The 20,309-nt window shown below is 39.2% G+C and overlaps 1 protein-coding gene across 1 annotated transcript; it reads left to right on the top strand.

Moving 5' to 3' along the window:
• The first annotated feature begins 1,307 nt into the window (after nt 1-1,307).
• On the top strand, nt 1,308-12,013 carry kcnj12a (potassium inwardly rectifying channel subfamily J member 12a). The gene is made up of 2 exons (XM_086303196.1): nt 1,308-1,852; nt 6,590-12,013. The coding sequence occupies exon 2, from the start codon at nt 6,749-6,751 to the stop codon at nt 8,048-8,050; it is 1,302 nt and encodes a 433-aa protein (XP_086159322.1). The 5' UTR covers nt 1,308-1,852; nt 6,590-6,748; the 3' UTR covers nt 8,051-12,013.
• Nucleotides 12,014-20,309: the final 8,296 nt, after the last annotated feature.

Below are 20,309 nucleotides of genomic sequence, written 5' to 3'. Positions count from 1 at the left end.
AGAGGCCCCTTAAAAGGATTCTTTGAGCTCCATTAGTTGACGTCCTCAGCAAAACACAATAGGCTGGTGATGATCACACACAGGCTATTGCAAATCACCCTCAGAAGTCTGAAATCAGAGGCTGCCAGGGAGAAAGAATAAGAGCGTAGAGAGAGAAAGGGAAAAAAAAGAGAGAGAAAGACAGAGAGAGGGAGGGTTCCTGCACTGATGAATCATTAGTGATAAAGCTAGGGCTGAGCCAGTATGGCTGTATTTAGAAACTTCTCACTCTTTCAGCCCCCTCTCTTACTAATTGTCATCTCTTCTAGCATTTGACTGATGACAGGCTCTCTGAGAAGATGTGCGAAAAGGGGAGCAGACACACAGCTCTGAGGGTAATGTCACAGTTTTGAAGCTGTCAAGGGTAACGGTAAAGTACTCCACATTGGTGATGACTGAGAAAAAAGCTACAGCTTGTTCTCCAAAAAAACAACTTAAGGCAAAAACCAGGGACACTGGAGAGTGTTGCAGGCACGGTGACGCACCAAAACAAATAGACTTGTGAGTTAACTGCGTTTTCCTGGAGGAGGTTATTTGTAAAACGCTGTTTCAGTGAGAGGTGAGAGGAACTGGGCAATAGTGATTGTCATCTCTCTAATATTTAAAAGCTTCACACACACACACACACACACACACACACACACACACACACACACACACACACACACACACACACACACACATCCTGTGGTCAGATGTGTTTGATTAGTTGTTGGTGACAAGTGCGAAAGGCAGCTCCCTTCCCTGAGACACAGCACCCAGCAGCATGATATTTTGAACCCATGGAGCCTTTCATTCGTGGAATTGGCTACCACAGGGTCAAAAAGACACATTATCATTTTGCCCTGGTCACGTCAATATTCTCACCTGAACCTGAAGTACATAACAGAGTAACCTCAATTACTTTTTAAATATAGGATCACATTCATCTACAGAGTAAAAATTGAACAAATGGCCCTCAGAAAGGTGGTGAATTAAGAGCTATTCATCTACTTTTGATTAACTATGTCTGATGGTCTGCGTGTGTTTTCTGAATGATACGTCTGTGCATCAAGTTGCTGTCAACTGGTAGTACCATGATGTGAGAGGGAGGGAGGAAGACAACAAGAGAGAGAGAGAAAAAAAGAGAATAGGGAAGGAGAAGAGAGAGAGAGAGAGAGAGAGAGAGAGAGAGGGAGGGAGGGAGGCTGCAAATGGCAGCTTCTGTGACACCACAGGAAGGAGGGAGGGAGAGGGAGAGTGAGAAAGAAACAGTCAGAGGGAGAGAGTGTGTGCGCGAGAGAGGGAACAGCAGTCCAACCAGATCAGATTGCAAAAGATTGATAGAGAGAGCTGTTCTGTTAATAAGTAGTTTTATGGAAAATATGACAGGCAGACTAATTACAAATAAAAATTAGGGATGAACACCAGTTGAAGACAATGCCTCTGAAGATGGAGATACAAAAACCTGAATTTTCACTTGGATAGTTCTCGTTTTGCACCTGTTCTGCAAGTCCAGTGCTGACTAACGGCGGCTTGGGCCAAGGTTTCTGGTGCGATTCAGCCTCGCTTCACCTACGCTCGCAAAAGCACCTGAAAACGACAGAGAGAGAAAGAGAGAGAGAAATCAAAGAAGGATGAAGAAATTCAAAAGAAGCCTTATCCTTTTGCTGAAGACGAAGGAGTGGTTTTCTTCAGTATTAGATTAGCAACAAAGAAGGAGGAGTTGTAGTGGCAGATGGAGAGAATGCTTCAGTTTGGTTAACAGGGATACTAGGAGAGAAGATACCATCTTTTAGTTCTGCAACCTGGTGTAGGACAAGTAATCGTAAAGGTAAGATATGGAGAGAAAACTTTAACCTGAACTTGGGGCCTGAATCTATTGTCGTTCTGTGTCAAATATCATTGCTCTGTGGCAGTGGAAACGACAATTTCTACTTTTAAGAATTCCCAACAGAACCAACCAGTCATTCTGCTGAAATTCAATCAGAATAATCTGAAGTAGCTGTTAAAAATCCTTGAATTAGACTAAACCAAAGTCACGTGCATCTTTTCAAGCAAGGACATGTCCCCACGAACCCAGAACTCTCAATATGAGCAATGCCAAGCAATGATACCTGACCTGATAAGTGTAAGCACCACAAATTGAACTAGCAATTTAATTGTGTCGTGTAAAATCCACAGAGCAGGTACTGTGTTATAGAGTATAGCTTAAATTAAGCACAAATTAACATAAATATAGTATTATAGTTTGTGTGGATTTTTCCACCAGAAACCTTTCATGCATGCAGGGTTAATTAATTTAATTATGGCATCAGATTCTGGCCTTCCCTGCTGATATCACAGCAGGATATCGACAAGCTTCCAATTCGCACAGGGTTAAAACAAAAGTGATACAAATAAGCTGGCATTTTCTTTGATCCAAATCACCTATTATTATTCAGTACAATAGGAATGCAGAGCGAGAAAGCATTAAAATGAGGAATAAACATGGTTTAATCACGCACAGCAGAAACTCCGATTTACCAGTTTAGTCTACACACCAAACTGGTAAATGTGTTAACTTTGCGAGTTTCTGATCTAGGTTATTATAAATCATGCTTATATGCTATTTATTATAGCTGTGTATATTTATAAAAATGGGACAAATTAAACAGGCAATTTTCGCTTTTCACTTTCAAATATGGTTTGCATCTGGTAGCATAATTAATGGCATAAATTAAACGAATTTGTTTATTGTTTCAAAACACAAGAGGTTGTCAATCAACCGAAGCATAAATCCAGTCAACGTAAATAAATAATCTGCCTGCTTTACATTTAAATAACTCAATATTGTGGGAGTTGAGGACAGCAAGTATCAAGGGACCAGTGGGCTGTTTCAGGTGGTGCACTTTTCTGCCTGTGTATAAAGAAATCACTGATGTGCAGGTACAAAGGAGACACAGGATGAAGAGAATGAACATTATGCAATCCTGCCCGAGAGTTCAATGACCTCATCTCGCTTTTTATCTCAGCTTAGTTCAGTTTGACATAATGTACGAATAGTTTTGTATTAAAACTAATGTTGTCAGAGTTTTTTACCGTAGACTACAATTTCAAATATGAAGTGACGAGTCTGGGTTTAATATGGATGATTCAGCTTGTGAAAGTGGGCACAAACAATTAAAATAAATTGCACAAGTAAAGATCAAAAAAGCCCAGAGTGGAGCTCACATGTGGGAACGATCAATCAGTGGGAACCAGGTGTTTGAACAGTGGAATAGCTACAGGTGCAGCTGTAAAAAACCCCACTAATATTGTTCTACTTAATAAAGCAGCTGTTCTAACAATGTGTGAAGGCGACTCAGTAATTTATGTTACGTTTATCAGTCTTATAGTACAATTCAATGCACCGAGCACCTAAGATGGTTTTTCAGCACGGAGGATGACTTACATACAGAGTCCAGCCTCCGGTGTTGGTAACTGTTTATAGTTTTACTATTTCTGTCTAGCAGTTAGTCACTGGTGCACCTGAAAACTCCCAAAAAATAAGCTGTAAAGTTGTTTGCATAACATATTTCAGACAGCATCTCTCCATGTCGAGGTGGTGTCACTTTCTATAGTAAAATACTTGCGGGTCACTTGAGATGAGACGGTTCCACATGGTGAGCTATAGGAAAATACAATGACACCTGAGCCTCGGCTCTTCCTTTACAATGGCCTTGGGAGGTGGGCTGGGATCATAGTTCCTCAGCAGCTCAGTTTTCTGCGAGCTTGTCTTGAGATGAGGTGCCCTCTCCAAGTCCACTTCATTGTTACCGCCCAATCCCTTCTTTTATTTTGCACATCCAATTATTCATTCTATTCATCCTAATCAGCAGGCGAGCTTATTATCTCCCCCAGTCGCTCCTCTCAACTCCCTAAGAACAGACACGATGGGCGAGGTCACAAAAAGGTTACACAAGAATTTTATTGAATTTGGTGCAAATCACTTTCTGTGCCCTGCCTTTTAAAGGAAAGATGTGTGTTCTTTGGTCAAAGATGTTTTTCAGACTTGAAGTGCTTTAAATACAGAACAAAACAATATGCAAAAAAAATGCACTGCTAATAGCCTTCCTCTGAGATAACGTCACGCTGCAATGTTGCGTAAGATTTACATTTTAATGCTGACTTGATATAGGAATTAACAAATAATAATAAAGGTGCAATAAAGATGATCCCAATTAAACAAGCAATATGTAGAACCTGTTGCAACTTCCAGACTGACTGACATGATCCTCAGCTAATGCAATATATATATGTGTGTGTGTGTGTGTGTGTGTGTGTGTGTGTGTGTGTGTGTGTGTGTGTGTGTGTAAATAACAAACGTAAGGTTGCTATTTTTAGCTGTGCTCTTCTGGGAGTGTAATGCAACATTTGTCGAAAGCAAACATGTAAAAATAGCATATTTGTTTTCCTGACACAGAAGAATTTACCTAATTGGACAATTTAAAGACTGTGCATGATGTAATTGGGCTAGAGATCAAGAGAACTTACACCTGAAAAGAGTGTGAATGAGAGCAGCGCGTAGTGCGAGTGTTAGGCAGACGGCGGGACACCTGGGATTTTACATTGCACATGACTGAACTGTCTAGTCTTCAGGGTCCAAATCATGAAGGCAGACACACAACGGATGTGTCCAGGCAATAAAAGCTGTCTGCACCCAGAGGGACCTCAGTAAACTCCCATGGGTCAAACTTCTTAACCCTCAGGCTCGACATCCAGCTCAGTGGCCAGGTTATCTGCTGCCAAACAGTCATTTTACAGCTCTACTAATTGTGATCCATCTTATCCCACTCTGACATTTCTACACTTGCAAGGTTTAAAATATCAACTTATCATGTGTCTACCTCATCATATTGTTGTAAGCTCAAGTTCTAGCATATAATTAAGAATTATTATGCAATACCGGGCACTGTACCAGGAGAAAATCCTCTACCTACTTGTATGCTGCAGCAAGAGAAGAGAATATGAACCTGCAGCACCCTCACAACATGATTAATAACCCTGGAAATTTTACAGAATGGGGCCAAATAAATAGAGCCCGTCTTTATTAATCTCTTTATATAGCATCTGGAATTGCATGTCCATGGAATCAGTGGCACACATACCCTTAGGAGTTTAAATAAACAAGTACTACCCCATCCAGTCCCCTGGCAGAAGCAGAATGCTAAAAGGACAATGGCCTCAAAAGAAACAATGGAAGAATTATAATAATAGACTGTTTATACGACTTTGTAGGATTCCTTAGTACTTAATGGCCTCTCTTATGAGCTGTGATTCAAAAACCTGATTAAACTTTGGCCAATCTCTTATCTAAAGCATCTTCTTGTGCTACTTATATTTTTAGATCTCTTCCTGGAAGTTCTTTTCGGATCACTTAGACAGGTTTCTATGATTTGACAACAGACCTCAAAATTGTATAGAGCAAACTTAAACTTGTCTTTCATGTCAATGTCTTTCATGACGCTGGTAGTGTGTACCAGCATCCCATTTCCGGAGTCTCGTGGCTACACTGGCGAAATGTTAGTTCACAACCTGGATCAGTCACTAGATGTGGCTGCACCTTCATCAAGCCTGAAAAATTGCAGTTTTGACACACTTGTGCCGATTGTAGAAGCACCAGTTAATATGGCAACATAATGACACTTTCACTGAGAGAGCTTAAAAAACCCAGCCAACCTCAAAATTGGCTTGAGGGTCTTACGATCCGCAAAATTTAAATCAGGTGAGGCTTTTGATTTTAATGGACCTGTTCTCATAACTTTTTGAACACTGCTCATTCAACAGGCATCCTCATTATATTAAAAAGAACAATTAGGAGCAGTGACTCATACAAGAGTTAATTTGTTCATTAAGTAATAATAAACATCTGGCAGGGTAAGGCCTCCACTGTGAACCTTCTCTATAATTTGCAAGAGAAAAGCAGGGGAAATGCTAGTTGACAGAAGTGGCTGTGCTGTGAGGCCAGCTCCTCACTTACCCAGTCAACATCAAAAGACACGAGGGCCCTTGAGTGAGGACCAATTGGATTTTGAGTCGTGAGGTTTAGAGAAAGGAAGATGGATACTACTACTACAGCTTGTACTAGTAAGTACAACAGAAACAATATTGCTACAATACTGAAAGTCTTAGTTTTTTATTTATTCAGCATAGATTTGGGAGTCTACAAACTTAAAAGAAGATGGACTCTAGCAAGACTGACTGCACTGATTAAGACACGTGTGGACATAGAAACTAGTGATAACTTGAAATTTTACAGAAGGTCAGTGTAGTTTTTTTGTGTGTGTGTGTTTTTAATAAAAAATATGTATAATGCTGTGAAAGGTAATGATATGATGTCCTGAAAAAACATTGTCATTCAGATAAATATATGCAAAGAACCAAGTCGTTGTAGGCTTAAATACACATTTCACTGTCATTTTCTGGACAGAAAAGTGGTTATACATGTATCATTTAAAAGCTTTAACAATGAATATCTAATTTCAAATACACAAACAAATAAACAGAAAGATTTTCAGGCATATTCTCCTCTTCTGATTTTTTTCTGCAGGGATTGGATTAAGACACAAGGCTACCAACCATCCACCTAAATGACTCACTGACATGCAACTGAGCCAGTGATCAAGCTGTGAAGGGGCCTTGATCCCACACTGGGACTCCAGGTCTGCCCTTCTACTCTAACCCTGCAGCTGGAGGTGCCGTCAGGAACATGAGCGTGGGAAGAATCAACCGCTACAGCATTGTGTCATCTGAAGAAGAGGGTCTGCGCCTCACTACCATGCATGGTATGAATGGATTTGGCAATGGCAAGATCCACACACGCCGAAAGTGCCGCAACCGCTTTGTGAAAAAGAATGGCCAGTGTAATGTGCAGTTTGCCAATATGGACGACAAGTCGCAGCGCTACATGGCCGACATCTTCACAACGTGTGTTGATATCCGCTGGCGATGGATGCTCATAGTCTTTACTCTTGTGTTTGTTGTCTCTTGGCTGGCCTTTGGCTTAGCTTTTTGGGTTATAGCTTTGCTGCATGGAGATCTGGACAACCCAGCTGGAGATGACAACTTCACTCCATGCGTTCTACAGGTCAATGGATTTGTGGCTGCCTTTCTATTCTCCATTGAAACACAGTCTACCATAGGTTATGGCTACCGCTGTGTGACTGAAGAGTGCCCAGTAGCTGTCTTTATGGTGGTCTTTCAGTCTATAGTTGGCTGCATCATTGACTGCTTCATGATTGGCGCCATCATGGCCAAGATGGCAAGGCCTAAGAAGCGAGCACAAACGCTCTTGTTTAGCCACAATGCCGTCATTGCCATGCGGGATGGAAAGCTGTGTCTAATGTGGAGGGTAGGGAATCTGCGCAAGAGCCACATTGTTGAGGCCCACGTCAGAGCACAACTCATCAAACCTCGGATAACTGACGAGGGGGAATACATCCCTCTAGACCAGATAGACATTAATGTGGGCTTTGACAAAGGCCTGGATAGGATTTTCTTGGTTTCACCTATCACTATTCTACATGAGATAGATGAGGAGAGCCCTCTTTTTGGGATCAGCAAACAGGACTTGGAGACCGCAGACTTTGAGATTGTTGTCATCTTGGAGGGAATGGTTGAAGCAACCGCCATGACCACCCAGGCTCGCAGCTCCTACTTGGCCTCAGAGATCCTTTGGGGACACCGGTTTGAGCCTGTGTTGTTTGAGGAGAAGAACCTGTACAAGGTGGATTACTCTCACTTTCACAAAACTTATGAGGTGCCGTCCACCCCCCGCTGCAGTGCCAAGGACATGGTGGAAAACAAGTACCTAGTCCCCAGCTCTAATTCTTTCTGCTATGAAAACGAGCTGGCCTTCCTTAATCGCGATGATGAGGAAGAGGATGTAGGTGGTGGAAGCAGAGCACTGGCGAACCTCAGTCCAGATCGAAATAGCCGACCTGAATTTGAACGCATACAGACCACCAGGGTCCTGGATCAAAGGTCATATCGTAGAGAATCGGAAATATGACCTCTACACTTTGACCTGAGGGTCAAATTTCAATAACTTTATTAAGGGTAAAAATGCAGAACAATGCAAAGTGCCATAGGAAAAGCTGACTACTGTGAAAGAGTGTAAAGGTGACAGGACAACAGTAAAAGGGACTTAATTGGAAGAAATGGGTAAAAGTGGGTGTATGCAGCTTGGCAAATTGTGGTAAAGAATGTCTACAAACAAGGAAAAAGCTAGAGGGATACCTTCTTCCTTTATGGAAACTTGAATCTTTTTTCACACGGTCATTTTGAGTTTAGAGTGTTAACTGATAGAGCATCAAAAAACCTTTATGACAAAACCTTATAATCGAACCTTAGGTGTAAATACATTTATTAGATAAGTTATGTTTTGTGTGCAGTATCAGTTTCCAAAAACACTTTTAAAATTAAGAGTTGCTATTTCAAATTGTTCTTGAGATCAAAGATAATGTTGGAAGGCTTCTCTTAAGCTCTCTTCGAATTGCTGCGATTTGCTGGAATTGCATTCAGTGACACATTGAAAATTTGTGCACCGCAGCATTCAGATGCAATGAGCCACGATCAAACATCTGACCATGAGCCGCTAAGAACAACACAAGTCTACAACTTCATTCGAAACTCAAGCTAGGGACCCAGACAAGAATATAAAGGAAGGTGTTAAACAGAAATGAAACTGAATTTACTCCCTATTTATAATGACCTAATTCCTCTTACAAGCTAACAAACCATGATTTGGCTGCCTACAGATATGATGGCATTTGCAAATACGGTTCAACTAAGAAGTCAAGTAAAACAAAACTTAATCACTGATTTTAGACAATCGTGCTACAGGTGGCAATATCAAAGTTTGTACTGATCAAATTAATAAATAAACAACCCTTAAAAATGCACACTGAAGTGCTCTTTTACTTTTTCCACTTATGTGACAAGCAAAGATCAATTAAAACCTTTATGTTATCACTCTTCACTACTTTATCCTGAATTCTATCAAGACAAAACTGGTATAAACTGACTACACTTAATGTTTTTTAAAAAAAATGGATCTATGCATATTAACCTATCAGGGGACAAGCATCCTATAGAGCTAAGTGTGTGAGATAAAATTATCTAAAGGGATTAATTCAATGAATGCCCAATGCTTAAAAAAACAAACTGAAATTAAAAGGTATGGTGTCAATTTCCTGCTACTAACTGCTACTGAAGTTTATTTCACCAGAGTTAAATTAAATTTACAGTAAACTGACTGTCAAAAATTGATAAAGGAAGACTGCTTGATAGATTTATTTTGTCTGAGAGTGGGTCTATGATTAGGTTAAATCACAAATCTAAGATTTAGTTGTTTGTATCCTAAATGAACGAGCACCATAAAGTCTCCAGCATGGTTGCTTCGCTCACTGCTGCAACCTCGTCTCACAGTCTCTTGTATTTAAACCTGCTAGTATGGCGCAGGAAGCTGCTGCATTATTCTCTTGAATGATATTTGCTGCCACTGATACTATATCACCACATAAGTGCTGATATAGGAGGAGAAGAAGTCAAAACCAGAAGCCAAGACTTTGTTGAGTGTTTTTCCACAGACTCTCAAACCTTTCCTCCCTCTGTATATCTGTATGTCTCTGAGCTTCTGTGGCGGAGTATCATTAAGATGGCAGTAAAAGCCGACACGCTCATACACTCGTGTCTTCACCCAAGCTGCGAGCAGCCACGGCGTCACACGTCAGGTTACAAAAATTGAGAGGTACACAACCAGCACATGGTACATAACAGATGATGTGACATCTAAATTAGCGTGCGACACCAGCGACACAGCGAGCATAATGACCCCATTAGGCAGATGAGTGTGTGTTCAACACTTTAATGCTTTTAGATTAAGTTTAAAATACTCAAAATGTATAAACCAACTTTATAACTGCTCTGACATTTCTATTCAGTTTACATCAACAGTGGTTATATTTGACTACTGTTGTTATAATGTTACTAAGAGAGCTTATTTCAAACTATACTTGGATTGAAGATTTACATGACAACATTTTATTGATGATACAACAAACAGGTCCTTCATTTAGCTGAAAAGTCAGACGTCCAACAGTAACACACACAAAAAAAGACAGTGTTCCCTTTTTTAATACTTGACTTTTGCTTTTAAAACAGTACATACTGTAGACAGCTAAATGCAGTTTAGCAATATGCTAATAAATGAGTTAGACACTGGAGGGAGTTCAGAATAGAAGCAATAAACACTGAAGCACACTTTTTTAAAAATGCGCTTATTCATGTTCATTCACAGATAACAAGTAAAAGGTTTTGTGCAAGGATAATGACCATAGAGGTTTTTTTGTTTGTTTTTGGAGGTTTTTTGTATTTTACTTATAATAAAACTTGTAATAAAAATAATTTCTCATGATTGATACCAAAGTAGTGGAGTGTAGCCTGGACTTAACTTGTTAAGTAATTGCTCCCACCTTAATCTTCCAAAACCAGTTCAGACAGAATGGGTAAATAGGCTCTAAGAAGGAGTTTGAGTCTCCAGTTTGCATATTTAAATCATTTCTAAAACTACATCAAAACATACAGTATATATCTGTCAAATAAAAATCTAAAACCAAATCAAGTAATCTTTTATTTGTAGTTTGCTATATAGAGAGTAGGTTAAAGTAACTATATAGAATTATTAAGCATGATAGCTTTTCTCTATGGCATGGACAATAAGATTTAAAAAAGAGCCCTTATTCTATACCATGCCAATTTATCATCCAAACCTCAACATGTTCAGCATAAAGTTCAGCTTAATTATTACCTCAGTAAAATGTGTATTTCATGGTCCTATACAAAAAATTATGGCAAACAAAAGATTCTATATGTGCAAAGAAGGAGATTTAGGTCTCATTCACACAGGCCTAGAGACCAGTCGGTGGCCACTGAGCAGCCACTGGTATCTAGGAAGAAATTTGTATTTTCTAACCAGTTATTGGTAGGTGGTGAGGCTGTTGGCTGTCATTGGGTGAAATTGGTCACAAAGACGTATACGGACGGGTAGAGCACCCTCTTTATGACCGATTTCACCTGGCAATAGCTAGGAACTTCCTGCAACCCCTCAATAACTGGTTAGGAAACACCAGTTTCTCTAGCAACCAGTGGTTGCCAAGGGTCACCAGCTACTGTCTGTGCCTGTTTGGCTGAGGCCTTAACCGATTTAAAGAAATAGGAAATAGAAAAAAGGAACCATAACATGGTTATTATGCTGGTCACAATGACTAATGTTTTCAGTTAAGTTGTCATACGTGTGAGTCTAAGATACTTCTTGGCTATATGTTGCTTTTTTTGTAGGATGTAGTGAAACATAAATAGATTTTTTGGGGCTTATAAATGAAGCATCCTTTACCTACCCTGAACATTCATATGTTCATTACCTTCTGGGAAGGTTTTGCACACTGATGTGTGAAGCCTCTGCACCTACTCACGAAACTTTAGTGATAAAAAACAGGTGAAGGGTCTACAGCTTCCACGCTGCATTAAAGAGATTCATTAAATTCAATTTCTACTGAATATTTTTTTTCAAAGATTGTTTTTCATTTTCATGTTGCCCACCTGAGCCCTTAAAAAAGAAGCACACACTAAAGTTTTAGCTAAATAAAATATTTATAGTGTAAAAATGATTATAAAAATGATAATAAGGAGCAGCCAGGATGAACAACCTGCTTATTTTTATACAAAGTTGTTGGGTTGGGTTTTTTTTTCACAGAATACAACAATCAAAATTTATCTGTTTTTACCAGAGCACTACGATAAAAATCACACTGAGAGGCTAAAATGTAATTCTTGTCTTAGTTTTCAAATTTTCACTTTCTGTTGTTTCCTTTCTGCACAGAAGTTAATGATTAAACAAGTATTTCTCTTAAAGGGATGATTGGAAAAACCTTTGACCTCTGTAGAAGTCTTCCTATGTCCAGCAAAATGTCTACTGGGCTTTAATTCAAAGTCATTAAAATATTCAATTAAAAACAATGTGAATTTTTTTTCATCTCTTTTGTTTCTTCATCCCTACCAAGTGTGGTCTGTGATGTATTGAAATGTACAGTCCAATTCAAACCTAGAGTTTCCTCAAGCATGCCCTCACGTGAGGTAATACATCACCACGAGGGGCGTGTGAAGAAGAGAGATCGAGCTTCGTGTCACCACAGTCAGATAACTTCCTGGGCTTGGGCCAATTATTCAAGAAGGCTCATCAATTAACCACTGTGACACACAAACAACTATTGGGGCCAGAGGCCTTTTGGCCCTGGGGAATTGAGCAGGAGGCCTGCAGCTGACTTTTTCATATCAATATGGCAACAACACATGACTTTGCTACAAGAGAGTAAAAAGAAACCTTACGGTTTTTCACAGAAGACAAATTGATATAACACAGTAGACAAAGTACACATGTTAATAAGAAGATGGATGATAGTTTCAGCATCTTAGTTTTGTGCATGCTGACTTGTTGTCATGACTTACAGTGTGGCCTGAATAGTGCTATAAGTAATAACTCTCATTCTCTTTCTAAAATACGTTGAAGTTTTTCTTTTAAGTTTAAGGACTTCCACTGCTGATTAAAGCCCAAACAACACTGAATAAGTTTTTCGCTGCTATTTGAAAGGGAAAACTCTGAATTATCTAAAGCGATTTATTTTGTTGGGGTCCTTAAATTTTTTCCATCCATCTTCTTCCATATGCAATTCAAAGTTGGGGGCTGGAGCCATCGCAGCTGTCATTGGGTTAAAGGAAGGTACAGCCTTGACATACAAAATAACTAGGCTAAGTAACAAAGTCATTATAAGATAATATCAGCCAATGTTGTATTTTATTGTTTGTATAAAACATTTGAAATTGGGAATACAGGTTTCATAAACAATATTGTGCAACTGTTAACAGGTGCACTGCTGGTGGTTAGTGGGTTGACATAATTCTTCAGAGCTATCACAAAGATCGCCTCCTAACAAGACACACAGAGTGTGCAAAGCAGAAGTTACAAATACAATAGTGGCATACTGACAACAGCAGCTACACTGAAAGGAAACATGTATTTATCTGTAATTTGGATGAGATCTGTGGCCATAAGTTGGGGTGACTAAGTCACACACATTGAGGTCCAGTTATAGGGTTAACGTTGCTGACCGCTGGTTGTGCTGAGATCAGGCATTGGGCCTCAGCACTAACTGACACCAGGATCACAGAGGCTGTACTGAAAGCTTTTGCCAACTTTGATTATATAACATGGACTAGGGAGTGTATGCTGTGCTTTGCATTGCTTAGTATCAGAAATACATAGAAAATGTGAAACTTTACTTAAAGTGATCAACTGTAACAGGGGTCGTGGAAGCCAGTTAAACTTAACACTGAAAATGAGCCGTCTTTAGAGGACTGAGATGTCAAACTGGTGTACTTCCTCAGTAGGATTAGACATCAAGAGGTCCTGGATAATTAAGGGCATGTCAGGATAAAATGTAGCCTACTGGGACAGGGAGACTCTGACTTCAGTTTTAATTATCCCGAGCAACTGAAATCCCATTGAATTCTTGCTATGCTAAGTATTTTGTGGCCTCCGTTTATCCACCCTAACAAATTGCTCAAATTTCTCAAGTAAATTTTGCTCTCACTTATTTATATGTGTTTATATATAAACACATATGACAATGTATCATGGGACCAAAATTATTAGCTAAAAGTAATTTTCCAAATCCGTATATTAATTACAGGCAAGTCAGTCATGCTCGGTCAGTGCTGGGATGTGAGGTTTTATTTCTTCTAAGTTTGGTAAATTATGATGAAATAAAAATTGTTTTGTATTTTTATAGCTTTAACTGTAGAATATGCCACTATTAACCTAAAATCGTGGTAAAATAAAAATGCACTATCTGTTAATTCTAAAATATTCACGTAGTAGGTGTTAGCGCAGTGGTTAGCACTGATGCCTCGCAGCAAGAATGTCCCGGGTCTGACTCGACCACCCGGACAGGGCTTTTCTGTGTGGAGTTTGCATGTTCTCCCAGTGGGTATTAGGTATTGCTGCTCTCTACCACAGTCCAAAGACATGCAGTCAGTGGGGATAGGTTTATTTAACAAAAACTGAACCAAAATGCAAAAGCTATGTGTGGACAATTAAATAAACCCCATGATTCAGTAGCTTATGGAATCATCTTTAGCAGCAGTGACTTGAAGTATTTACTTTCTGCATGACTTCATCAGTCTCTCACATTATAGTGGAAGAATTTTGACCCACTCTTCTTCACAATGTTGCTTTACTTCATTGCAGCTTGTGGATATTTATCCACACACAGCTGTCTCAAATCGGGCTGACAACAGACTTTGACTGGGTCATTACAACAACCTTGTTTTTCTTTTCTTTTTCAGTCACTCTGTTATAGTATTCTGCTGAGCTTGAGATCACTGTCCTGTGGCATGACTCAGTTTCTGCCTCATATTTGACTCTAGATTACTTTGGTATACAGAGGAGTACATGGTTGACTCCTGTTGAGTCCTGTGGCTGCAAAACAAACCCAAACCATCAACTGTCCACCACCGTGCTTGACAGTTGATGTGAGGTGTTCATGTTTTTATACTGTGTTTGGTTTTGGGAACCTTAATGTTGTGCATTATGACGAAACAGGGCACTTTTTTAAAACTCTTGTGGTTTGTTCATGCAATTTTGCAAACTCAAGTTATGCTGCAGTGTTCTTGTAAGATAGATAAGGTTTTCTCTTGTCAACCACTACAAAAAAAAAATCACATTTACAGTGTAATGAATGTTAACATTTAACAACTTTAAGCTAACAGAAGCCTGTAGAGTCTAAGATGTAGCCTGTGGGTTTTTTGCAATTTCTCTGAGATTTGTACGGTCTGACCTTGGGGTGAATTTGCTGGGACGTCCACTCCTGGGAGTATTAGCAACTGTCTCAACTGTTTTCCACGACAAATAATAAATCCCACTCTAGAATGAAAAACTTCAAATGGCCATACAGTTCTTCTCAGATTGATTGGAAACAGCAGTTGCTTCTTTAAGTTCATTAATGATGTATTTCCTAGTTGGCATTTTGCTAACACAGACCTGCATGCTCCAGACCTGCAAACTGCCAAATCGTCTGCTTTTATGGAGGTGCTCACACTTCCCCATGATCAGTTAATCAAGTGCATTTGATTCTCCTCTGGAAGCAGTAAGGGTGTATTTACAAGTCCAGACTTCACTTTTGATGAAATGCTGTGGCGGGACCATAAGACAGCTGTGCATGAACAAATGCCCACGTGCGTCAATGAAATTAAACAATGTTGTAAAGAAGAGTGGGCCAAAATTCCTCCACAATGATGCAAGAGACTGATAAAGTCATTCAGAAAACAGTTACTTCAAGTTATTGCTGCTGAAGGTCTTTCTAGAAGCTATTGAAGCATATGCTGTATACTGTGCCCACATTTTGGATTAGGGTTTGTTAGACAAATAACGACACAGTGTAATATTTCATGCTTTGTAGCTCATCTTTGATTGTAATACCATCATTTTAAAACCTGCTATGGACCAGATGATTTTTTATGGAGTCCTGATGTATAAAACAATTTATTTCAAACACATCTCAACATGCATAACTTAAAAATGTAAAAAACAAAAAATACTGTAAACAGCCTATGCTTTTGTTACTATTACAATACACCGCCATTAATTGTTGTATTTTGTAGTGCAGTGGTTAGCTGTTATCAGGTCGGTACCTGCTGCCATTCTGTGTGGAGTTTATAGTCCAAAGGCATGCATGAAGGTTAGCTGTTGAGTCTAAACTGGCCGTAAGTGTTTATGTTGTCAGTGTCTGCGTGTTCAGGGTGAATCCCACCTCTCACCCAGTGATAGCACAGATAGGCTTCAGCCTACAATAGATAGCCAGATAGCTAGATAGATAGAATGACTTGAATTATGCAACAGACTTGACAACCTGGATCCCATGGGAATGTCCCCTCTGTGACTCCCAGGGAATAGACGAAGAAGCCAGCTGGGGTCTGGACAGAAACATTTACTGATATGATCTAAAAAAAATAAACTCTTACACCTACTAAAATGTAATTAAACTATATGAAAGGATGCAAGACATAGCCTGGCTAGGATCTCTGCCACCTAGCCCATATAGACTAGTTATAAATAATGCTGGAACACATTCCCTGTAGGCTGAATTGCTGATGACAGTAAAATGGGGGAAAACTGTGTTGAAGCAGCTATATAAAGCTCTTTGGTGTCAAACCACATGTGGCTCTAATCCCTCGCCAGCATTTCAATATTCAAAGTACTCTTGATTAGCTGCTGTGGTAGTATCACTCAATGAAAGATACTTCTGAAATCTGTGTTACTATGACTGAGAATATTACTAGATGGAAAGTAGTTCAAAGCTCATTGAATGCTGCAAAAAATGGTTAATATAATGTTATATAAAAACAGACAACGATTTAATATGATAGCAGCAACATAATCTAGAGACAGATATTACTATATTGAAGTGAGGTATAAATAAATATATCCTATAAAGACACGCAATGTATTTTTTACAAGCAGACACTTCACAACAGTTTGTATGCCAGAGCAGTCTCTAGTCAGACAAATGAAAATAAAACCAGTTGAAAGCGCTGCTGAGTGACAGTACAAACTGATCCTGAAGTGTGATGGGACTTTATCCAATTACTGAGATGTGTTTTGTAGTAGCCCAAATGGAAGAGACACAACAGCCTTATCCTACAACCCATCCTTGTCATCCTGTGTAAAAAGCCCACGGCTGTAAGCCGTGCCCCAGTAGACGTTAAAAGACTGCATATATTAAAAATAATAATAATAATAAAAGAATTTTGCTAGCTACAGGTATTTTGTTAGTGCTACAGTCCTCAGTTGTATGTTGTAGTTCCAAGTGTGTGTGTGTGTTTTTTCTTAAAGCGTGGGCTATTATTCCTGATATTTTGGGCTCTTTGTCTGTTCTATAAATGCGCTGTAATACAAACACTAGAAATGGCAAAATTTTGAAATTCTCTATTATATCAAATGACAAGTTTATTGTTTTATTTTAGCAAAATTATTATCCTCAACTTCACTATACACATCAGTAAGACAGATATAATATGGGTAAAAACAACTCAACACATTTAGTCTTTTCGACATTGTCAAGGCAACCTGATGAAGTCTAAGCCGAGGATCAGAATGGAGAGGAAAGGTGATTTTGGAGGTGGCATGGTTGTTAGTGCCAGACGGGCTTGTTTCAAAAACTGCTCATTTGCTTGGATTTTCCCACACAACCATCTGTAGGGCTCACAGAAAATGGTATGAAAAAGAGAACATATCCATAGAGTAAATTTCTCTGGTTGAAAATGTCTTATTTATGTTAGAGATCAGAGGATGGGCAGACTAGATGGCAACAGCAACTCAAACAATCACTTGTTAAATCCAAGGTATGCAGAACAGTACCTCTTGTACAGCAAACTGAATCTTGAAGCAGATGGGCTACAGCAGCATAAAATGATACCTGGTGCTACTCCTGTCAGCTAACTGAGGCTAAAAAAAACTGGACAATAGAGGATTGGAAAAACGTTGCAAGGAGTTTCCGTTTCTGCAGCAACATTCAAATTCTAGACTCAGAATTTGGCATAAACAGCATGAAAGCGTGAAGCCCTCCTGCCTTGTGTCAATGATTTAGTCTGGAGGTAATATAATGATGTAAGGAATACTTTTACTTTTACCAACAGAGCATCATTTAACACACCACCAGAATGTTGTTCCTGTTTGTCCATTTATGACCACAGTGTACCCATCTTCTGATGGCTGCTTGCTTCCAGCAGGATAGCATGCCATGTCACAAAGCTCAGATAATCTCAAACTGCTTTCTTGAGCATCACAATGAGTTCACTGTCCTCAAATGGACTCCACAGTCACCAGATCTCAGTATAACATAACATGAAGCTCTCATGTCAGTATGGACCAAAATCCCTGAGGAATGTTCACCTTGTTAAATCTATGCCATGAAGAATTAAGGCAGTTCTGAAGGCAAACCCACAACTAACAAGGTGTAACTAATGAAGTGGAAGGTGAATGTTTAGTGCATATAAATTTGTTATAATGTTATTTACTGCAACTGTGCTTTTCCTATGTACATTGTTTGTATTACAAGAGTGGGTCATCATATTTAGAAAGCCTCCCCATACACATGTTATTCCCAAAGTCGGTTGCCATGACTTTAACAGCTTTAACCAGATGTTCATGTCTCTCACTTTATTGTTCACCTATGTTAAAGCTGCTGTTTCTACATCACCCTCCAGAAAGACTTTCATTTTGAGTTCAAACCTGAGAGAAAGAAGCTGTATGCAACATTAAACGTACTGACACATCATGTGCTTAGCTTCTCTTGGTTACAGTAGTTGCCTCTAGTCTATCCTGATTCATGAAGCAACATCACTGGACGACCTGGGGGGACAGGAGAGGGCCACTCTCATTTCCTGCTTCTGAACCCTTGGTAATTATCTCGGTGTGCCCAGAGGCCCCAGGAGAGAATGAATGACAGTAATGTTGTGTTTAAAAAAAACAGAATAGAGAAGTATAACAGATATAAAGATCTAATAAAAACACATGCTATGAAATATCACATTTATTTAGTTCTGCTCTTTCATAGGGATCATTATCTTCTGCTTCTCTGTGCATCCCGTACAGGTGGATGATTATGGTTTATTAAGCAATGGGCCCTAATGGATTTGATAAATTGATTACACAAAACACAACGCAACACATAATCCACATTGTTTCACTGTTAATTGCTGGTGTTTGGAGATAGTAGCTTATGTTTATCTCATTATTATGTAGCTGAAAGGTATTGGTGGTGTTGAGAGAATTTTAAAAAATTTAGTTTTAAAAAATAATAAGCATCTGAAAATAATACTTTAAAAACTATGTGCCATTTTCAAAATTAGATAAGTTGTCAATACAGGGTTCTTTCATAGTGAAAGTATCTACATCCAGGTAATCCTGGGAGACTTTGAGCACCACAAACTAAACACTAGTGAGTCCCATTATAATGGGATTACTCAATAGGTTACATAGAAGAAAAATAAGAGTCAGCAAAACTGGGTCTGTCCCGGCAGTGAAGTCATGAGAACAGACACAGAGCTGTGACTTCAGTCTCTCTGGTCTCCCCAGGGGTAGACTCAAATCTCTCAGTACCCTCCACTAATGCAGCTCTCCACTATGTAGAAGGCAGAGGGGATAAGATCACTCTGCCCAAATTCACCGCTGCACACACACACCTCACAGCTTCATAATCTCTCCAACCCTCACCTACCAAGACAACGCCAGGACGCATGGATCATCTCTTGCTGGCTGGCACAGGGCCGTCCCAGGACACAGACTTCGCTCTATCAGGACACCGTCTCCAGTGTCAGGCAGAATAAGGGTCTTTGTAGTCATAAACTCAATACAGGATATTCCCTAGCAGAAGTAGTTGGGTGGTTTTGATATAGAGAACAGTATCCCTTTTAGCATGAAATACAACTGAGTTCAAAAGTTAAAAGGAGATAGAGAAACCCCTGCCTGAGTAGAATTTTTTTAAATACCAGTGCCACTTTCAGCATTGTTCTGAATATATTTTCTTCTTGAGCATGTGCTTTGTGAGTAACCAGATTGTTTATTTATTTAAATCTAAATAAAGGAGCCATTTCCACATGTGCTCATAGTTTATTCCAGCCTTGTTTCTTTCTGGCTTTCTAAGAGTGTGAACTGTTGTAAAGACACATGTCCTGTTTTGCTTCTTTTTTTTCACCTCAACATTCTGACATAATAAACAAAATCCTGCTGAAAGGGACTGGACTGGCACACACAAAAGAGGTACACCGAGGTAGTGAATCACACAGCTGAATGAGGTGGTTATGTAAGACAACAATGCATTTCACTGTATGCATGGATGAAATAATCAAACAAAATAAATGAAACTTAGTTATATCAGGTATAACTTATGTCATCATTTTACAGCTAAAAGTACAAGAAAAAATCAGTTAACGTGGAAACAAACTCTAGTTGTTACTAAGTTAAGTTTGGGTTTATTTTAGGTTTGTTATGTCATAAAAAAGCAATAATAATAACACCTACACACATGGGGCTGCTGAAATTTATAAGTAAATACATCATTGGCCTGGAAAACTGCAAGTATATCAGAAAAATTTGTTCTAAAAAATACCTAAAGCAAAAGCACTTATTAGCCATAAGGATTCATTTCAGAATA

The sequence above is a fragment of the Aulonocara sp. 'chitande type north' Nkhata Bay genome, linkage group LG8 (assembly GCF_057382095.1).
Source record: "Aulonocara sp. 'chitande type north' Nkhata Bay isolate Kocher_YH1m ecotype deep benthic linkage group LG8, A_spYH_male_GT1.1, whole genome shotgun sequence".
NCBI classification, from domain to species: Eukaryota; Metazoa; Chordata; class Actinopteri; order Cichliformes; family Cichlidae; genus Aulonocara; species Aulonocara sp. 'chitande type north' Nkhata Bay.
This window is presented reverse-complemented; position numbering and strand designations above follow the sequence as displayed.

What these genes read in the sequence shown, in the direction of transcription:
- kcnj12a (XM_086303196.1), top strand. Translation starts at nt 6,749, where the DNA reads ATGAGCGTGGGAAGAATCAACCGCTACAGCATTGTGTCATCTGAAGAA.